We start from the raw sequence: 21,800 nt of genomic DNA on the forward strand, positions 1-21,800 counted from the left end.
AGCAATTGGGAAAATTCATCGGGTTTAGTATTTGCCAAATAGAAAACAAAACTATGAAACTACTGTTTTTTGATTATTGATCATTCGCTTGGGGTAAGTTCACATGCTTACTTGCTGCTATACAAATATTGTGTTAGTATAATTAGAAAAACGGGTCCGGAAACCTGGTATATAGTCATGTTAAGGCCACAGAATTTACTGAATCAATGCTACATTGCTTGAACGATTAACAGAGGGCAATTTGTGATCATAGCAATTGGTAATTGAGAAGAAAAAGAAATGAAATCTAAGAAAGAATAAGAATTAGAAAAGGAATGTAAACTTTTATAACTTGCACTCGGATGTCAATTGCCAAGGTATTACATTGCCAAAAGCTTATATGATTATCATTTTAAGAATAGTATCGGGGGTCCTAAGGACTTATTTGAGAACCCAAAATTATGGGAAATAATTCACATATATATATATATATATATATATATATATATATATATATATATATATATAAAAGAAAGGGACCTGAAAATAAAACTAACATAAACAATCTCTTTAAATCTTCTATTTCTCTCTTGGGAAGGTGAGGTCATTTCTCTCTTAATTTCTTGGTTATAGCAAAGGCAGCTCCTGCCACAGCAACAACTATGCCTGAAATTATAATCGCTGATTTTATTGTTTGCAATGCATCCTTCTTTTGTCTTTCATTTTTCTTCTGTTTGGCCTGGGCTTGTTCCTTCAACCAATCAATAAGCATGTATATACATAAGACCAATCAGTACATGATACAGAATATATAATACAAAAGAGAAACTATAAATTCTTCAAGCAAGTCTCACAATTCCACCTAAAAGATAGAAGGAGAAAAAAGGGTATTCCAATGAGAAGTTATTACATCATTCAAGATACTAATTTTTATGTAACATATATTAAGTGTTATAATTTACCAAAAAAATATAAGTGCTATTAATCTATTAAAATTTAAAAAGAAGTATTATTAATTCTTTATTGTAAATTGAAAATTTTGAAGACGTATCACAAGGAAATTGGTTGACACGGGTGGACCTACATTTTGGCCATCAATAAAAGTGTTTTAAACAGAAAATTATAAATAAAATCTTATATTATGATATTATATTCCATCTATATTTATATATTTAAATTATCTGATTTTATTTTTTATAATTTATCCCAACTTACTCAGGTCCTAAATCTGATTTAATAATTTTTCTTATTGCAATAACACGTTATTATACTTTCACTAGTAATATGAAAATGAAAATATGCATGTAGGTACCATCATTACCTTGGAGGCATCCACCTCAGAAGACGTAGGATCAACATGAAAGTGTGTGTTTCTCCCAGGATTCAGTTCTCCAGCAACGTCTGCTGCTGGGAATATTAGGTCTGAATTCTGAGGTGGACTTGCCATGTTGTTCTAGCTATGTTAGCTTTCAGACAATGGTATATACTCTAACTTTGTTATGGAATAACCGTAGGAAGAAAAAGAGAAGAGAAAGAAATAACTCCTAAACATTATCAAGGATTCACAGAAACGATGCCAAAAAAGGTTGTTCGTTGTAATTGACACGTGTGAGTGTTGCAAATGCTGAGGTTGTTATAGCTTTGTGGGTGTCAATGATGTTGCCTTCTAGTTCTCAAGCTTGCCGCATATTCTTGTTCAGACTTGGCTAAACTTTCGGTGATAAGGAAAATAAGAAAATAACAATTTTGTTCTTGCCCAAAAAAAAAAAAAAAAAAAAAGCACAACCGAAAGAAAATCAGCATATTTAAGAAGGCAAAAGAAAGAAAGACTCACTTTGTTTCCACTTCCTTCGGTAATAAAACAGAACAAACGGTCGCCAATGTGTCCTATAATTGATTTCCAAGTAAAGTAATTTATGTTTAAATGTTTTATTTGAAAGCAAGTTACAACTAAAATTTAGATATAAAGCAAAAGCTATCTAAAATATGTGTTTGGCTTTGCATTAAGTAATTTAAAATTAAGTTGAAATATCAGCTAATGTAATGTTAAAATAAAGTTATTCAAATGTTTAATTTCATGTTAAATAATTAATTTTAAAATAAAGTTATTTAATGATTGAAAAAATATTTATTTTTATTCTCACAAAAAAATATTCTCACAATAGTCGATTTATATATATATATATATATATATATATATATATATATTTTTTTTTTCCTTATTCCATTCTAATTGTTACCTAAGAAAAATTATTCACAAATAATTTCTACTTTAGTTTTTCAATATAACATTAATTAGTTTTTTTATTTATATTTCTTATAATATTAAAGATGGACAACAAAATCTACACATAAATTAAGAATAATATAAGATTAATTTTGTAAAATTATTTTTCTCTTTCATCTATTTATTATTATTTTTTTAGTCTGTCTAATTATTTTGGGACCAAGTTTGATTTTTTTAGTGTCATGCATAATAACCAAGTTTTTAAATTTTTATTTATGATGTTTATTTTCATTAGAAGGAATATCAATTCAGTTTTTACACAAGGAAACATTCTTAATAAATTTTTGTTATATTTAGAATTTGTCATGTTTTTTTACAAACAAATAATTTATTAACAAAGATACATATGCATGACACACAAGGACTGTTCATCTATGTACTACATAGAAAATGAATACATACATTTTGCATCGATTATTTCACTTCTAGCATCTTCTTCATTGATATTCAAATTAGACTAGAATTGGAATAAACATTATTTATAAATATTAATATAAAATATTTTAAATATATAAATATTTATTAATTTATATTAGAAATTATTTATAATAAAAATCTTTTCTATTTATTTTATCATAAATTATAATATTTTTAATTACTAATTATCCGTTATAGATATATAGTTGGGTATATATATAACGGATTATGATTTTTAAAATATAACAAATGAGAAAAATAAAAATTAATTACATCTTAAATAAAAAATTAATTTAAATAATTATTTTGAAATATTTCAATCAATCTAAAGTTATAAATCCTCATTAAAAAAATGGATTTAACAAAATATTTGTATGAAATAACATTTTTATCTATATATTTTTAAATTAAAACATAAATTCAAGTGAGCGATGCATTCCTTTCACGACATATATGCTCGTTTGTGATTTATGAACAATGTTATAAAATATTTAAAATTTTTATAATGTAAAAATGTAAATTAAAAAATAATAATAATTTGGTGTTAGATATCATAATGTATAACAATTTTTTAATTATTAATTACTGATTTGAAATATAAATAATTGGTTGAAGATTTGAGTAAATTATATATATATATATATATATATATATATATATATATATATATATATATATTATGAACTAGAAACATAAAAGTTGTACGTGAAATTATGATTAATATTCTTAAATAATAATATTTTATATTATAATTTTATTATTGTTATTATATTAACTTTTATAATAAATAATAAATAATAAATATTAGTTTATGTAAATGTTAAATTATCACTTTATCCTTAATTTGAAGTTTAAGATATCATTCGGCAAACTAGAAAGTATAAATTTTTATTGACATGCCATGTAAAGTATTCATTTTTGTGCTATAGTTTTGAAGTTTGGTTATTGCTCATTCATAGTTACTTTTATTGTTTAAATATTTATGTATTTTCATGTAAATTTTTTATATAATGTAAATATTACCTCTAAATTTAGATATTTATGGATTTAAATTTTTTAATATTTGTTTAAAATACACTTAGTTATTATAATTTATATTTTTTTAGATAAATGTTTTATATATTATAAATATTTTTCATTTTATATTTTCAATGTCAATAAGTATAAATATTTAATTAACAAATGTAGTGGCTTACAATATATATTATTTATGAAAATTTTAATTTCCACGTTATATAATAAGAAAAAATAAACATATATTAAGTAAGTTTGGTGCTGAGATTTGTATTCATTTTAAATTGAATTGAAGTCTAATTCTAACTCTTAATTTCGAATGAATGGGGTGTGTCTCTAATCAAACTATAATTGATTTTATCAATAAATTTGTGATTAATTACTAATTTTTCAATCAATTGGTGATTAATCCCCTAAATGAAATTATATTTTTTATTATTAGAGTAATAGATGCATGTTAAATATATTATATGATAAAATTATTATCTTTATAAATTATCAAAGTTTATGCCATCAATCTTTTTTGTAATATAAAATCAATCATGAATGCACTTTAATAATATTATACTCTATCAATGCTTATTATAGTTTTAACTCAATATTATATTCTTTTAATTTTTATAATATTTTAAATTTTTTCATTTATTAAAAATATTATTTTAATATTTATTTCCTACAAACTATTTTTATTTAATTATTTTTAAATTATATATTAACATGAATAATATCAACACTAAAAGAATGTCAAGATACAAATAAAATAACTTGATCATAAGTTAAATTATGAAAAATATTTTTATATTTTTTTACAAGAATATGTATACTTCATACCTTCCCATAGCGAAAAGCCTCTGGGCAATGGGGTACGAAGTTTTTATGTATACTTCAAAGATAATTTCTAGTGAATCGTAATGGAAAATGATCCTGTGTTGGTTTCGTCCCACTACAGTCGTGTCAGCTGCCTACGGTAAAATAAATAAATTTGTCATATCAATATCAATTTTCATACATTTCCATATATAAATAAATAAATTTGTCATGGATTGCAATATGCAACTTTGTTGACTAGAGTTACACAACTAAAAGTAGAGACCACGAAATCGGGTGTGCAATATGGCAGCACACCTCAAGAGGACGAATTCTAGGCAACAAGAACACAAATGAAGCATTAAAATAGATTGGAACCATTTGTTCCAAAACGCTAAAAGAAGGCCGAAATTTCCATTTCATCACAGAATCACTAATCTGACAGTCTAGTCAAGCCACCAATCACTACAGCACTGTCTGTTGCAGAAATACATTCATCCTCCACGTATGGTATTGTTTTCCTTAGGGTCAGGTTTATTGGAATACGTCCATTTCCTGCAAACCACAAACATGAGGTCGTAGCAACTATTCAAACTCATAATAGTAGCGCAAACTATATTATTCATACAATTGTTGGAGCCATAAATGGCTACAGGTACAAATGTGTCTGTTTACCATGCAGACATGCAACCATTCGTGATAGTGATGTTGTGCTACTAGCATTGATGCAATATACTCTTTACAGCACAAGACACATACCTGTATTGACGCTGTTCTGTTCTATACAAATGGCAGCGTAGTGAGAACCAGCTAACTCAAGAAGCACAAACTGCCAATTGTTCGACGGATTCTTCACGTCATCAGAAGCCTCAACAACAGTAATATCAGGTGCCTGTCAACGGAGTAGAATGCTAAGCGTATACAAAGCCAATACATCACTAATGTTAAAAATGAAGCAAGGATTCACACTATACTGCAATGGTGACCTGAATATTATTAGCTTATATATTTTAGCACATGCCCATTTTTTGACAGCAGTTAACTCCAGAGGAAAAATCAATTTAATATCTCAAATTAAGAGCTCTATTTTTCAAAGTTCAAACAAACTTTGCAAGAGCATACCTTAGAAGTTATAAGAGGTGGAGCATGGATGTCTCCTTTCACATGGTGGTCTCTTAATCGAATAGTGAAAGTCTTAAAAGGTGAGGCTGAGAAGCCCCTCCCTATTGCTTTCACATAAGACTCCTATAAATGGGAAATGTATATGTAAGTAATAGCTGCAGAACCATAAAACATAGATTGGATTTCAACCTACAAGCCATATTATGCTTGTGTTTTAAAACATATCAGCTTCAAAGGAAATTTGTGCATATGACTCTACATCTGACTTCTTGAATATTTTGCACCGAAAAACAAAACACGTATGGTATCTCCCGTTGCAGGAGCTACAAACATTATTTCTATTAGAGCTACTTGCATCTTTACCCATTGAGAAGAAGTTCAAATAACATTCACATGCCAATGTGAGATGTTTTCAAAGCCAATATAAGATAGAACCTTTTAACTCGTTTGGTACACCAATGCCCCATTACTTCTCAAAAAATAAATAATTCTCAAAGAGAATAAAATTTGATATGAAGCTAAATAAAAAAGTAACCATATTTTTCTCAATATCATAGTTCAAACATTTGTTTCTCACCTGACTCTTAACTTATTAAATAGGAAGCCTAGCAGCAATAGCTACATTCAATATACTGACTACTAACCTTCAGAGTCCATAATTTAATAAACTCCTGAAGCCGAAGTTCAGGGTCTGCAATGTGAGTCAGCATTTCTATTTCATGGGGAGAAAAGAATCGTTGTGCAAAGGCTAAAATATCATTCTTTAACCTCCTTTGTTTCTCTTCCACATCAATACCAATCTACAATGAGAATGGCAACTTAATTCAATTCAAAGACAATGGTCTTCATAAAAAAAAAAAAGACAATAGGATAGAAAGTCATAAAACTAAAGGAGAATACAATGACTTGTTTACAAATAAATAACTTCTGTGAAATAGAATACAATACATACAGGTGAACCCACAGTCACTCCACAAGCTATCAAAGAAGAAGTGTGTGAGATATTAAAATGCAGATGCGGTAGGCTCCAATCATCAGCATATTGCCAGTCCAACTATTCAAATATGTTACTATAAACTGTTAGTGTTTACAAAAAAGCTCATTGAACAAGGCATATCAACTATGCAAGAAGAAAGTGCAAGACATACATAAGTTAATAAATTAACAGTTTAAAAACACACCTCAGGCTTGCCATAATTGTTCTTCATAAACTTTAAGGATTTTGGATCAATTTGAAAATTCGTCTGATCTAGCAGTAAACAATATTGTTTAGATATATGATCTCTGTCATGATGTAGAAAGATCAAAACCAAATGAAGCATAATTGAAACAACATACAAATTACAGATGTAATCATGGCAGATAGTTCCATATAAATCATATTCATGAAACATGTATGTGATATGCTTAATAAGTGAAAACTAATCAAATCATGTTAAAATTGTAATTAAGCTGTAGGAGTAAACTATCATGTTGATTCTAGATGAAACATGAAACAAAGACAAAATGAGTGATCCACAAAATTGCCACTAGAATATTAGTTACTATGGTGGTATCAACCATTATACGAAACCACAATCTTTTGGTCCATTAACTTCTAAATGGTGACTGAAATACATAACATACGTAGATCTCAATAACATAAATATATACTTGGAGATTGGTGCATATTAGAATAATGTTATACAAATGATAGAATGCAAAAGGAAGAAGAAAAACTAAGAAGGACAACAACACCAGAATAATAAAACTTACATCTTGCCAATGTAGTGCGAACCAATGCACGGGCCAGGAGTGCTCCTTTTCTCAGTTGTTCCCCACGCATGCGAAATATATTTTCTTTCTCACAAGGTGATAGAATTTCTAAATATCGGTTCAATAGGGTTGTGCTCTTTACCTCATCAGGTAAAATATACCAAAAATGCACTTCCCTGCATTAACATAAAAATAGTTGTACAGAATACATTAAATAACATTTTGCAAGATACATATATGGCTTTTCTAAAAACACAAATGACATCCACAACACTAACAAATCAGTATTTAATTTAAATGAAAAAAAAAACATAATTGTAAGTATAAACAAGTTTAATGGTACAAAGGAAAGTAACAGGTAATTAAATAATAATAAATATCCAATAGCTTTATACCTTTGTGTTGGGAGTTGAACAGGAGGTAAATAGGATGCAGCAGTAGTGACTAGATTCCTTCCAAAGCAATATATATTCATCATCAGCCGTGCTTTGTCTCGCAAAGAAATCATGCACAGGACAAAGCAAACCTAGTATTGCATTGTCTTCCAATTCAGTTCTTCAGAGCAGTAATAGACAAGAACAAGATAAACATAGCGACATCCAGGGAAACATCAAAATGCTATTAAGATGATAAAATGTACCCAAAAAAAAGAAGTTAACATACAACTCAAATATAGATGTGTTTCACAATTTGCATCCTGTTTAAATTTCAACACTAAGGTAAATATCATTAGGCAATTTAATTAACCAGATTAAAAAAAAAAACTGATTCGGTCACTTTTGGATCTCTTTGATGCATTCCTTCAAACACCCAATAAGCACAAGAAGATCAAAATAAATCGTTCTCACAGACAGGCCGTACAAATCTGTCTTACACCAACTACAATAATTCGCATTATAGCTCGAAACAGAAACAGGTACAGGTACAGCACAATAAAAAAAATGCAATGAAACAGATAATGATAGTAGTGAAATTCCTTACCTGTTGTGAGTACGCGTCACAGGAAGGGGGGACTTAGCATATGATTTGAATTGAAGCAAAAGGAGATAGGAGCTTGAGACCAATTGGTGGGAGAAGTTGCGAATGAAGTTGATTTTCGTAAGCGATGGAGATGTCCCCTTTCTGTCAATTACAAATACAAAATTGAGGGATCATTTAGTAATGGGTTAGTTGATAGGGTCAATTTAATTTGAAGGTCCCCATGGGATCTTTCTTTCCGCCTTCCCCTCATAGTTTCATGTTCACTTGGAATAAACCCAACTAAAAGATTGGGGACTCCAAAATTGACTTTTAAACTTATTCATAGGATTTAATGAACTGAATTTGAGTTTAAATTTGAACTTTAAGTTAAAATTGAACCACATATAACTGAATTTAGAGATGACTTTGTGAATCAATTTGACATATCTCTCTATTTATGTTTACTAAATTTATCTATCAATATATTAAATATTTTATGTTATTGAATTCTTAAAATTTTTTATTTTATTTAATATTTTTTTAGTATGAAATGAATAAATAAAAACATGTACAATGATTATAAATTTAATATATATATATATATATATATATATATTAAAAAATACATATATATGTAGTAATATATTATATATTATTAAATTGATGTGATTATTTTTCCACTAATTCCATATTAATTTTATTTTTGCATATAATAAAATAAATAAGTATAAATATATAAAATAATTATAATTTTAAATTGAATTAAGTTGATAAGTTGAAACAAATTGTAAGTTAGTTTGAATTAAGTATTAAGTTAAAAATAAAGATTTATATTAAATTCAATTCAACCTTTGAATTGATTTATTTCTTAGTCAAAACTCAACTCATTTTTTATCCTAATTTATTATGTAATATTTTTTAATTAATGTAATACATTTACTAATCATAATTATTATTAATAATTTAATAAAATGACCAAAAGTCCTGAATTTTTAAAATTAAAGGACAAATTATCTCAATTAAATATTTTATAAGAACCAAAATGATAAGAAAATCAAAATTACATTTTAATCATTCTATTATAGGATAATTACTGTGTTCCATTACCGATAGGCCCGCTAAAAAAGAAAATCATTCTGTTCCATACACAAAAAAAATATTGTGTCCCATTCAAGTTTGCTAACAGCGTATGTCTCATCAATATTTTGGTATATGATAGTCATGAAAAATATGAATGAATTGGAAGCTAAAAGTTTGATTTGAAACGTTGGATTTGTAATTTTTTACAAGTCCAATCAAATAGAAACTACTCTAAATATGATTTTTGAACTAATTTTGACCAAACTCCGACTAATGTTGACTAATTTTAAGGATGGGGCTCAAAGCCTCTCAAGGATACTAGCTCTATCTTAACGTATAAATGAAACGAAAACGCCTTGGGCATGCTTTGAACCCTTGACCTGCAGCATGAAAGGACTCCCTTTGTCACTAAACTACTGCAATTTAATTGTTTATTAAATGCAGTTCATGTGTATTTATAACTTCTGAAGGATAAATGATTTATGCGCAAATAGTTTAAAATTGTGTGTCTCTAAGTTATTATGAACATGCAATATTATGTTAAATACTGGTATGCATTGGATTTCATCCTTTAAAGTTTATTACATGTTGAATGGATATACGTACAATGTTATTTTGAATTGGTATACATGTAATTTTTATGATTCAATATTGAGCATATTTGCATTATTAAGTATGTTTATGCAAAAATTATTTTTGAATGTTAAGTGATTAATATAATTTTATTAAATTAGAGAATAGCCACAACATCTTTAATTGAGTAAAATTATATGCTAAATTTTTAATCACATTAGAAATATTAATTGTGATTAATCATATGTAATATGATGAAATCTACCCACAGAAATTTTGTTATATTTGTATGATTAATTAGCATAAAATATTAAATTATATTTCTTAATTTACCCATAGGAATTAAGGAAAAGAACATGATTTAATAGTTTTATCATAAAGTTGCATGATGAATCTAATTGAGTAGGACTTTAGCCCACAGGCAAGTTTTGTGTCACTAGATTCATATATTGAGACATGATTTGCATTGGCAAAATATGACATTTGTTTAGTCTCAAATTTTCTTAATGAGCATGTGTGTTTGTTTGCAGTTTCACAATCTATGAATATTTCTTGTGACCTTCCCATTTTGGAAGGTGATAATTATAAGGTTTGGAAGGAAAGAGTTCTCCTTCATTTGGGCTGGATGGATATTGACTATGCTATAAGGAAGGATGAGTCACCGGCCATTACTGAAACTAGCGAACCTGATGTTGTTGATCTTTATGAAAAGTGGGAGAGATCTAATCGTCTCTCCGTTATGTTCATAAAAACCAACATATCCGCTAGTATTCAAGGTTCAGTTGACCAGCATGATAAGGTCAGAGATCTATTGAAAGTCATTGATGAACAGTTTACGACCTCTGAGAAGTCGCTTGCTAGCACACTCATTATGCAATTCTCTTTCATTAAGCTTACTGGAATGAGGGGTGTGCGTGAACATATCATGCGCTTAAGGGACATAGTGGCTCAATTGAAAACCCTGGAAGTTACTATGTCTGAATCCTTCCTGGTACATTTCATTTTGTGCACCCTACCTCAACAGTATACACCCTTCAAAATCTCCTACAACACACATAAGGATAAATGGTCTATTAATGAATTGATGACCATGTGTGTTCAAGAAGAGGAGAGATTGATAATGGAAGAGGGTGAGAAGGTAAATTTGACTACTTCTACTTCTGGAAAAGATAGGAAGAAGTCTGTAGGCACCAATAAAGGAAGGATTCCGACTCAACCAACAATTAAAAAGGAGTCAAAGTGTTTCTTTTGTAAAAGGAAAGGACACATGAAGAAGGACTGCCCCAAATTTAAAAGTTGGTTTGAGAAGAAAGGTACACCATTTGCCTTTGTTTGTTATGAATCTAATATGATTAATGTGAATCATAATACATGGTGGATTGACTCTGGTTCTACAATCCATGTTTCTAATACCTTGCAGGGTATGGAAAGCCTAAGGAAGCCAGTGGGAAGTGAGCAGTGCATCTACTCAGGGAGTAGGATGAGCTCGCATGTAGAGGCCATTGGAACGTGCGTCTTAGTTTTAAGTAGTGACTTTAAATTACATTTGGAGAAAGTTTTTTATGTTCCTAATTTCTGTAAAAACTTAATTTCTGTTTCTAAACTTGCACCTTTGGGATTTTATTTTAATTTTACAGACTTTGGTTTTAATTTACTAAATAAATCTGAAATTATTGGTTGTGGTCAATTGGTTGATGATCTTTATTCGATTGAATTGAAAAATGACGCTACTTATATGCACGTTTCTGTTGGGTTAAAACAATGTATTGTGAATGAAGAATCCTCTATGTTGTGGCACCGGAGATTAGGACATATCTCTATTGAGAGAATCAAGCGATTAGTAAATGAAGGAGTACTTAGTACTTTGGATTTCGCTGATTTTGAGACTTGTGTAGATTGCATTAAGGGTAAGCAAACTAACAAGTCTAAAAAGGGTGCAAAGAGGAGTTCTAATTTATTAGAAATCATACATACAGACATATGTTGTCCAGACATGGATGCAAATAGTCCGAAATACTTCATAACCTTTATAGATGATTATTCACGATATATGTATCTCTACTTACTTCATTCTAAGAATGAAGTTTTAGATGCATTTAAAGTTTTTAAGGCTGAAGTTGAGAAACAATGTGGAAAACAAATTAAGATCGTGAGATCAGATAGAGGTGGGGAGTACTATGGTAGACACACAGAGGATGGACAAGCACCAGGTTCATTTGCAAAATTTCTTCAAGAACATGGGATTGTTGCCCAATACACTATGCCTGGTTCTCCGGATCAGAATGGTGTGGCAGAACGAAGAAATCGAACCTTATTAGACATGGTGAGAAGCATGAGGAGTAATGTAAAGCTTCCTCAATTTTTGTGGATTGATGCTCTTAAGACGGCTGCGTATATATTAAACCGAGTTCCAATCAAGGTTGTCTCAAAGACACCTTTTGAGTTATTCAAAGGTTGGAAATCAAGTTTGCGACATATACGCGTTTGGGGATGCCTGTCTGAAGTAAGAATTTATAATCCACAAGAGAAGAAACTAGACCCTAAGACTATTACTAGGTATTTCATTGGATATGCTGAAAGGTCTAAAGGGTATAGGTTCTATTGTCCATCCCACTACACTAGGATTGTGGAATCAAGGAATGCAAAGTTTCTTGAAAATGACTTGATCAGTGGGAGTGATCAATTTCGGAACATTTCTTCTGAAAGGGATCACTATGAAGCTGAACCTTCTGGGACAAGTAATAGGTTGGTAGTCATTCTCACCCCTCAAGTTAAAATGGGTGTTAGACAACCAGTGATTGAAGTTCCACAAGTTGTTGAAAGTGATCATGTAGATCAAGTTGTTTGTGAGGAACAACATGATGATATTGAACAAACTGGTGAAGAACCAGTTGAACAAGTTCCTCAGCAAGATGACCAAACAACATTAAGAAGATCTACTAGAATAAAAAAGACAGCAATTCCTAGTGATTATGTAGTGTACCTACAAGAATCAGACTACAACATTGGAGCCGAAAATGATCTTGAGACGTTTTCACAAGCCATGAGTTCTAAGGAATCGAATTTGTGGTATAATGCTATGAGGGATGAGATGGATTCTATGGCATCTAACCAAGTTTGGGATCTCGTTGAGTTTCTTGTTGGTGTAAAAGCCATCGGATGTAGATGGGTCTTCAAAACAAAGAAAGACTCAGAAGGCAACATTGAGAGACATAAAGCAAAACTTGTTGCTAAAGGATTCACTCAAAGAGAAGGAATCGATTACAGTGAGACCTTTTCCCCTGTATCTAAGAAAGACTCTCTTCGAGTAATTTTGGCATTAGTAGCTCATTTTGATCTTGAGCTACATCAAATGGATGTGAAAACGACGTTCCTGAATGGTGATCTAGAAGAAGAGGTTTACATGAAACAACCTGAGGGATTCTTATCTAGCGTTGGTGAGCACTTAGTCTGCAAGCTTAATAAGTCCATCTATGGATTGAAACAAGCCTCCTGCCAATGGTATTTAAAATTTCATGAGGTCATTTCTTCATTTAGCTTTGAAGAGAATGTCATGGATCACTGTATATACCAGAAGGTCAGTGGGAGTAAGATTTGTTTCCTTGTATTATACGTAGATGACATTCTGCTTGCGACTAATGATAAGGGTATGCTATATGAGGTGAAACAATTTCTCTCAAAGAACTTTGATATGAAGGATATGGGAGAGGCATCTTATGTCATAGGCATAAAGATCCATAGAGAAAGATCTTGAGGCATTTTAGGCTTGTCTCAAGAAACCTATATCAATAAAGTTTTAAAGAGATTTAATATGAAAGACTGTTCACCAAGTGTAGCTCCCATTGTGAAGGGTGACAAACTTGCTTTGAGTCAATGCCCCAAAAATGATTTTGAGTGGAAACACATGAAAAATATTCCATATGCTTTAGCAGTTGGAAGCCTTATGTATGCTCAGGTTTGCACTAGACCTGATATTGCATTCGCTGTTGAAGTCTTGGGAAGATATCAAAGTAATCCAGGTATTGACCACTGGAAAGCTGCAAAGAAAGTGATGAGATATCTTCAAGGAACAAAAGATTACATGCTCATGTACAGACAAACTGATTGTCTGGAAGTGATTGGCTACTCCGACTCAGAATTTGCTGGTTGCGTTGATTCACGAAGATCAACATCTGGTTATATTTTTATGTTAGCCAGTGGAGCTGTATCTTGGAGAAGTACCAAACAAACCTTGACTGCTACTTCCACTATGGAGGCTGAGTTCGTTTCTTGTTTTGAGGCTACCTCGCATGGTGTATGGTTGAAGAGTTTCATATCTGGCCTTAGAGTTGTGGACTCTATTTCTAGGCCATTAAAGTTGTATTGTGACAACTTTACTGCAGTGTTTATGGCTAAAAATAACAAAAATGGAAGTCGAAGTAAGCACATCGACATTAAGTATTTAGCCATAAGAGAACGTGTTAAAGAAAAGAAAGTGGTCATTGAACACGTCAACACTGAGTTGATGATTGCTGATCCTTTAACTAAAGGCATGCCACCAAAGAATTTTAAGGATCATGTAGTACGAATGAGACTTGGTTCCATGATGTAATTTCATTGTACGTACGTTTGTTATTTTCAATGAAACTCTTATTCAGTTAGATATTTTCTCATATGATTTTGTGCACATATTTATTTATTTCGAGAAAAATCATTCGGTTTAGATATAGAATAAACATATGGTTTATTCATTAAGTTGAGAGCTAGTGTTGAGAGACTTGATATATTGTGGTACAGGGAAGATACTACTCATCATCAGAGGACCTATCGCCATGACTCATATATTACGTTTCTTGTTACGGTTGATGTTGGGTTAAATGGACCAAGTGGGAGAATGTTGGAAGCGCCCACGTTCACGTTCGAAATCTTTTGTTATATTTTATTTTATTATTTTGGAACATTTAGTTATTTTGAATCTGGTCCATTTTCCATCCACATTCAAACCATATCTTTGCAAATATATTTGCAACCACCTTCAGTAACAAATCACGTACCCATCATTTATCTCACGTACTGATAACTTCTTATATCGCGTACTGATAACTTCCTATCTCACGTTCTGATAACAAGTTGAGAACTCTGTGATGGACAGACTCTATAAATAGGATGGGGTGCTCTCAGTTTTGTATCACCAAACTCACTTCTCTATTCAGAAAAAATACACCATCTATTCAGAGTGAGTAAGGATCTGGAATAACAAAACTGTCTTTCAGGTTCGTGTGTGCGCCGTTTCCCGTTCAATTTACAATGGCTGAATGTACGCTCGTAATATTTTTAATTTCCGCTATTTGATCTAAATATGTCATTTAAATTGATTTGCATGTTTAGATCAGTATATGTATATTTTTACAACAATATCATATTAATGTAGAAGCAATTTTGCAAGAAATGACTTATTTCCTTTAACAAATCATATAAACGCAGAACAACCAACAGTTTAGAAAATCATATCAAACCCTGACAACCTGGTTACAAGAACCAAAATTCTTTAAATAACTTATTGTAGATCATGTAATTACATCTATCAATAAATATTTCTACAATGAATGAGAAGGATGGAGGGTGGTGCCGAAGAATCCTATCCTCTCACCTCTGATAGGGTTTCCTCGAATTACTGCTCTTGGGTGTTGAGGATTCAGTATCACCAGGGAAGATCGAAAGTGTAAATAAGACACAAACTCAGCAAGTGAATGTAGAAGAAAACAATCAATGATCCATGGATTCCAACAATAAAGCAGAATTTAGCAAAACAATTTTTCTTTCGCGTAGTTTTAGTGAAACATCTTCGATGTGTGGTAACTTGACACTTACAACAAGCAATTTGAAAGTCAAGGAACAAAATTCTATCATCATAACTTATACCCAATAATAAATACGAGTGTACTTTTAGAACTCCATCCATAGCTCTTTGTAAAAGTTTTCTCTAGGTGTTTGGTCGTATGATATGATGGGGCTGTAGTATACTGATGAGCTTAGCCTTTCTTTCTGGTCTATATGAGCTTTGCCAATTTAAACGAGCGAAAAGAACAACCTTGGAGTTTAAGATATTGCCAGCACATATAGTTGTCTGGAGTGCAAATGACCCAACGCATTATAGAGTTGAAATTCAATCAGGTCTAATTCGTTAGCTGGTTGTCCACCCGCTCCACTCTTAGTTTCCCACTGATTGACCTGAGAGGATAAAATGACTGCTGACCTCTTTCCAGTTCAAGATTCGGATTGTGATTCATGTCAGTATTTTCCCCATAAATGAACTAATCATTTGCACATAACAATCGCAGCTTGAAAATTTTGGCAGTGGGTAAGATTCGAATAATTGGCACGTCAATTACCTTGTTTCTTGATGGGTGACAATGCCCTCAGCTAATCAACCAGCAAAAAGCACAAAACATTGAAGACAGCAACACCAATGCACTAATTGCAACTCGATGGTGAAATGCTATCCTGAAAATGAACACATCACTATTAAGTTGAGATATTTTTTAAGGGAGAAAACAAGAATGTGGTAATAACAACTTCTAGGATTAGAGGAAGAATGGTAACATACATTCTTTAATGTAAACAGACTTATTTCTAAATGCGCAACATAAAAGGACAAATTTCTCAAATGTAAAAAGCAATCTTCACACAAAAATCTCAATCAAAGAAATGACAAAAAAGATAAAATAGAGGTTTCTGAATATAATGAACAATAGTCTTACGTTGTGCATGAGTTAATCATCTCCCCAATGTTGCTACAAGCCACTACAAACCCTAAGTTGTATCTCATGGCTGTCTTCTTGATCTACAAGAATAAGGAAAAATGAAAATAAAAAGAATCAAAATAAAAGTTGAAACTCTATCAATAAAAACCAATAATAAACCACAAAGAAAAGGCAAGCAGGTGGAGCAAATTAGTTTGAAGACAAGAAGATGTTGATTCAGATGCACTTTGCATTTATCTCAAATTCTCAATACAGTTACTAAGATGGCTTCTTTAACAGTAGGAAATAAAGTATTAAACCATACCCTAATCCATAAAACAAAAGAAAAATCACTCTATTAATTGGAAACATTGATTGGTAAAGAATGGGAACATTTATCAAATAATACCTTTCAAATCATCACTGATAGTTTCAGGAGGCAATGAATCCAAAAGAGGTTGATATCCTTCATCTTTCATCAACTTGGTTAACAGTTTTAACCCCAACCGTATTTCATCAATTTGCGGGTGCATATTGTCTCCCACAACAAATACATGAGTCAAACTTTTCAACTCAATCCAGCTACAACCAGGTTCTTTAGTCACCCCTCGGGCTTTCATCATCCCCCTTACTCGCTCCACATCTTCCCACTTTCCTAAAGCTGTATATATACTTGATAGCAACACATAAGCAGATGATTCCAGCGAGCCTAACTCCATTAGTTTCTCTCCAGCATAAGCACCAAGATCATAGTCACGATGGTTCTTAGAGGCTGCTAATAATATGCGCCACAGACACAGACCATGGTCAACCGTTGCTGATTCAATGAACTCTTTTGCTTCGTGGAGTTTACCAGCACGGCTCAAGATATCAACCATGCAAGCATAATGCTCTACTGTTGGAGCAATGTTAAATTCATCAAACATCATCTTAAAATAAACCCACCCTCTGTCCACCAGTCCCATATGACTACAAGCAGAGAGAAGATTCACAAACGTGACATTATCAGGCTTCGTTCCCTCCAAGCACATCTTCTCAAACAACTCCAAGCCTTCATTACCCCGACCATTTTGAGAAAGTCCAGATATCATCGCATTCCACGAAATTACATCTCTGGCAGGCATCCTCCAAAAGATGCGGTACCCGTCATCCAAACTTCCACACTTTGCATACATGGCAGAAAGAGCACTCCCAATCGGAATTTCCAAGCTGAAATTATACTTAATAATCCCAGCATGCATTTGCTTTCCTTGATCTAAAGCTGCCAGGTTAGAACAAGCCTTAAGGACACTCGCCATAGTTAAATCATTGGGGATAACTCCCCCCAACTGCATTTTGCCATACAAATTCAAAGCACCTTCATAATCCCCATTTTGTACATACCCCGTTATGATTGAAGTCCAAAGAACAACATCGGGTTGTTGTATACACTCAAAACCCTTCCGAGCATCCACTATGCTACCACATTTTGCATACATGTCAACCAAAGCCGACAAAACATACAACTGCAATTCATACCCCAGCTTCAAGGAATACCCATGCATTTGTCTCCCTTCCACAATAGCACAAGCATCACTACAAGCATTGATGACCCCAACAAGAGTAAACTCACTAGGCAACTCTCCAGATTGATGCATATCATAAAACAGCTTCAAAGCCTTATCAGAATCCCCAAACTGTGCAAAACCAGTAACCATAGCCGACCATGTGATCGAATTCTTATTCCCTGACAACTCAAAAGTCTTAAGCGCATCCTCCAAGCTCCCACATTTCACATACATCGTCACAAGAGCATTTGCCACAGAGACAATGCAAACCAACCCGTTTTTCATAGCAAGAGAATGAACCTGCCTTCCAGTGTTGACAAGCATGTAACATGTCAAGGCACTAAGAACACTAGTGAACACAAACTCATTTTCATTTTTGCCCTTTTCTTCATGACGCATGAGTTTAAAGAGCTCAAAAGCCTCATCAGCGAGCTCCTGAGAAGCATACCCAGAAATCATGGTAGCCCAAGAAACAGCATTCCTCTCAGGCATTTCGTCAAACAGATCACGCGCCTCAAAAACAAGGCCCGTTTTGCAGTACATGTTGAGGAGCGAGCTGGCGGCGAAGACGTCGTGGGAGCAGGCGGTTTTGACGGCGAGGGCGTGGGCCTGGCGGCCGGCGCGAGAGTCGGAGAGGGTGGAGGCGGCGGTGAAGACGCCGGTGAGGGTGTGGGCGTTGGGGACAATGGTTTTGTGGGCCATCACCAATTGGCGGAAGAGGTGCATGACGTGAAGAGAGGGGGCGTGGGCTTGTTGCTGGGAGAAGGCGTTGATGAGACAGTTCCATGAGACAACGTCCTTGTTGTTGATGCTGTCGAATACGAGGTTGGCTTTTGAGAAATGGCTGCACTTGGCGTAGAGGTTGATGAGGCTGTTGGCGATTTGAGTGGAGGAGAAGGAACCGGTTACGAGGATGCGAGCGTGAAGGGCACGACCTTTGCGTAGTTGTTTGTGGCGGGTGCAGTGAACGAGGGCGCGCAACACTTGTAGGTGTTGGTGAGAAAGTGGAAGAAGAGGCATGCATGCATCCACTTTGTTGAAGTCCGATGTTCAGATGATTTGGACTCAGGAGACTTAAGACTTCACTTGAGTTCTAATAACGGGAGAACATAGGAGCTGGTCTAGAGAAGTGTTATTAAATTCGGTTCGGTCTAGCGGGTTGGACTCTTGAACCGAGAACCAGACCCTTTGCTCACCTTGATAATTAGAGTTGCCAATTCATTTGAGTGGACCAAATCTATTTGGGTTAGGGAACTGCTTGGGGCACCAGCAACACAATGAAAGGGCTAAATGCCCTTCATTTTTTCACGAATCTACGATCCATATGATTCATACGGATCGACATCCGTATGATTCATACGGATCACCGATTTCGCATGAGTTTTTTTTTAACTTATACAGATCAACATTTCGCATGAGTTTTTTTTTTATGGATTGTCAATCCATAGGTTCATACGGATTGACAATCCGTAAAAAAAAAAAAAACTCAGACGAATTGTTGAATATATGATTTGTATGATTCACACGGATTGATGATCCGTATGACTCATACGATCACCGATTCGTATGAGTTTTTTTAGCTCATACGGATCAACAATTTGTATTGGGCCTACAGATTCCTAATCCGTACGTGATCATAAGATTTTTTTTCAAAAATATAATTTACGGTTTAATTTAAAATTAATGGTCCAAACAGGGATCAAACTTGGACGTTGTGCATTGTTAATGGAATACTCAAACCAACTAAGCTAATAGGCACATTATGTTATAAACAAATAGTGTCGCTATATATAAAACTAAAATTTTTAATTTATATTTAATGTACATGTAAATTTACATAATATATTTTGGGATGATTATTTTTTATCTAATAATTAATTTGTTTACATATATAAATTATAAATAAAAACCATAGGTTTAATAAGTATTTACATATGTAAAAAAATATATCAAATTTATTTAATTATCAATTGCTATAAAAGCATCTAAATACATCATTCAATTAAATATCATGTTTATTTAATTTTTAATCATTATAATAAACATCTAAATACATCATTCAATTAAATATCAAATTTGTTTAATTATCAAATTTTGTAAACAAATTAAATGAATAAAAAATTTCCAAAAAAGGAAATTTAAAAAATTTTACTATCACGATAGTATATAAACTAGGTTATTAAAGCCCTATTTTTGTGGGGTTCCAGAAATTTTGTAAACAATTTTTAAAAAAATAGTAATTAAGAGTTGATATTAAATTAAGAATATTTTTGTAGAAATGTATTACTTTGTTTTCAAACAATATATTGTTAGAATTTTAGGTGTCTTTCAACTATAATTTACAGCATTAGTAGTTGATTATTAGATTTAATGGGTATTGCTTTTTTTTTAAAAAAAAAACTAAATTTTAATAGTTAATTTTACATTGTAAAGTACAAGATTATTAAATTTTAAACAGATTTAAAAAATATATTTTATATATTGAAAAGCTCATTATATAATTTTTATGCTTATTATATATTGCGATACTATTTGTTTATAACATAATGTGTCTATTAGCTCAATTGATTTGAATGTTTTATTAATAATGCAAGAGGCATAAGTTTGATTGACAATCCGTAAAAAAAACACCATATGACTCATACGAATCGTGGATCCATGAAAATGTGAAGGACATTTTGGTCCTTTTACTGTGTTATTGGGTGTCCCACTAAAAATGTTGAGTGTCCTAAACAATTCCCTTTGGGTTACTTTATCATTGGCTACCAAATTTTTGAATTAGAACATAGGACCAATTTAATGACGGATTGAAATTTTTTTAGTGGACGAATTTGTTATAGAATTGTTAAAAATATATTTTACTAAATATTTAAAATTAATAGTTTAGATAGGTTTTGAATATGTGACTTTCGCGCTATTAATATGATACTCTAACCAATTGAGTTAATAGGTTAATTATGTTAAAAAATAATTAATGTTATTATATATAATACTAAAATTTTTAATGTATATTTAATATAAATTTTTATATAATAAATTTTATAACAATTAATTTTATAATTTTAATATAATAATATACTTTTTACATATATGATTTTTTTATTAAACTTATGATTTTTATTTAAAATTTATGTGTAAAAAAATATATTATTAGGTGGAAGAAAAAAATCTCTTTATTGACGGATTAAAATTTTGTTAATCCAACTCTACAAGTTGATCCGGGGAGTCATGGACTACTCATTTTTTAAAATATTAAAAAAATTATCAATAATTTTCTATGGCATGCTCAATATAATAGTGTCAATAGACAAAAGAATCATAAGTTTAAAGATTTTCTGACATGCCCAAAAGTTTAATAAAATGAATCAATACAACTATGTTTTCGTTATCTTGAATCATGATGCCATTTCCTTCACCTAATTTTTTTTAGAAAAAAATAATTACGTACAGATAATGTAAAATTATTTTTTACGATCATTTAATCATAATTATTATTTACTATAAATTTATTAACTTTTATAAAATTATTTTATAAAT

The 21,800-nt window shown here is 31.7% G+C and overlaps 2 protein-coding genes across 4 annotated transcripts; both read right to left on the minus strand.

The window, feature by feature from the left end:
• Positions 1–4,651: 4,651 nt before the first annotated feature.
• Positions 4,652–8,647, minus strand: LOC114374107 (4'-phosphopantetheinyl transferase-like). Of its 2 annotated transcripts, none has more exons than XM_028331708.1 (9): positions 8,363–8,647; positions 7,777–7,907; positions 7,382–7,557; positions 6,808–6,875; positions 6,579–6,680; positions 6,271–6,426; positions 5,627–5,749; positions 5,264–5,396; positions 4,652–5,059 (listed from the first exon to the last, which is right to left on the minus strand). In XM_028331708.1, exons 2-9 carry the CDS (start codon positions 7,887–7,889, stop codon positions 4,938–4,940), a joined length of 993 nt encoding a protein of 330 aa, XP_028187509.1. In that variant the 5' UTR covers positions 7,890–7,907; positions 8,363–8,647; the 3' UTR covers positions 4,652–4,937. The 2 variants fall into 2 exon arrangements, with proteins under 2 accessions (XP_028187509.1, XP_028187510.1); XM_028331709.1 differs by having other exon boundaries at positions 7,777–7,936.
• A 7,079-nt stretch (positions 8,648–15,726) lies between these two features.
• Positions 15,727–19,493, minus strand: LOC114373941 (pentatricopeptide repeat-containing protein At2g33680). Of its 2 annotated transcripts, XR_003658491.1 has the most exons (4): positions 17,126–19,493; positions 16,735–16,817; positions 16,366–16,477; positions 15,727–16,231 (listed from the first exon to the last, which is right to left on the minus strand). XR_003658491.1 is itself a non-coding variant. In XM_028331519.1 (3 exons), exons 1-2 carry the CDS (start codon positions 19,281–19,283, stop codon positions 16,768–16,770), a joined length of 2,208 nt encoding a protein of 735 aa, XP_028187320.1. In that variant the 5' UTR covers positions 19,284–19,493; the 3' UTR covers positions 15,727–16,477; positions 16,735–16,767. The 2 variants fall into 2 exon arrangements, 1 of the variants encoding a protein (XP_028187320.1); XM_028331519.1 differs by having other exon boundaries at positions 15,727–16,477.
• Positions 19,494–21,800: the final 2,307 nt, after the last annotated feature.

This window comes from Glycine soja, chromosome 11 (genome assembly GCF_004193775.1).
Source record: "Glycine soja cultivar W05 chromosome 11, ASM419377v2, whole genome shotgun sequence".
Lineage (NCBI taxonomy): Eukaryota > Viridiplantae > Streptophyta > Magnoliopsida > Fabales > Fabaceae > Glycine > Glycine soja.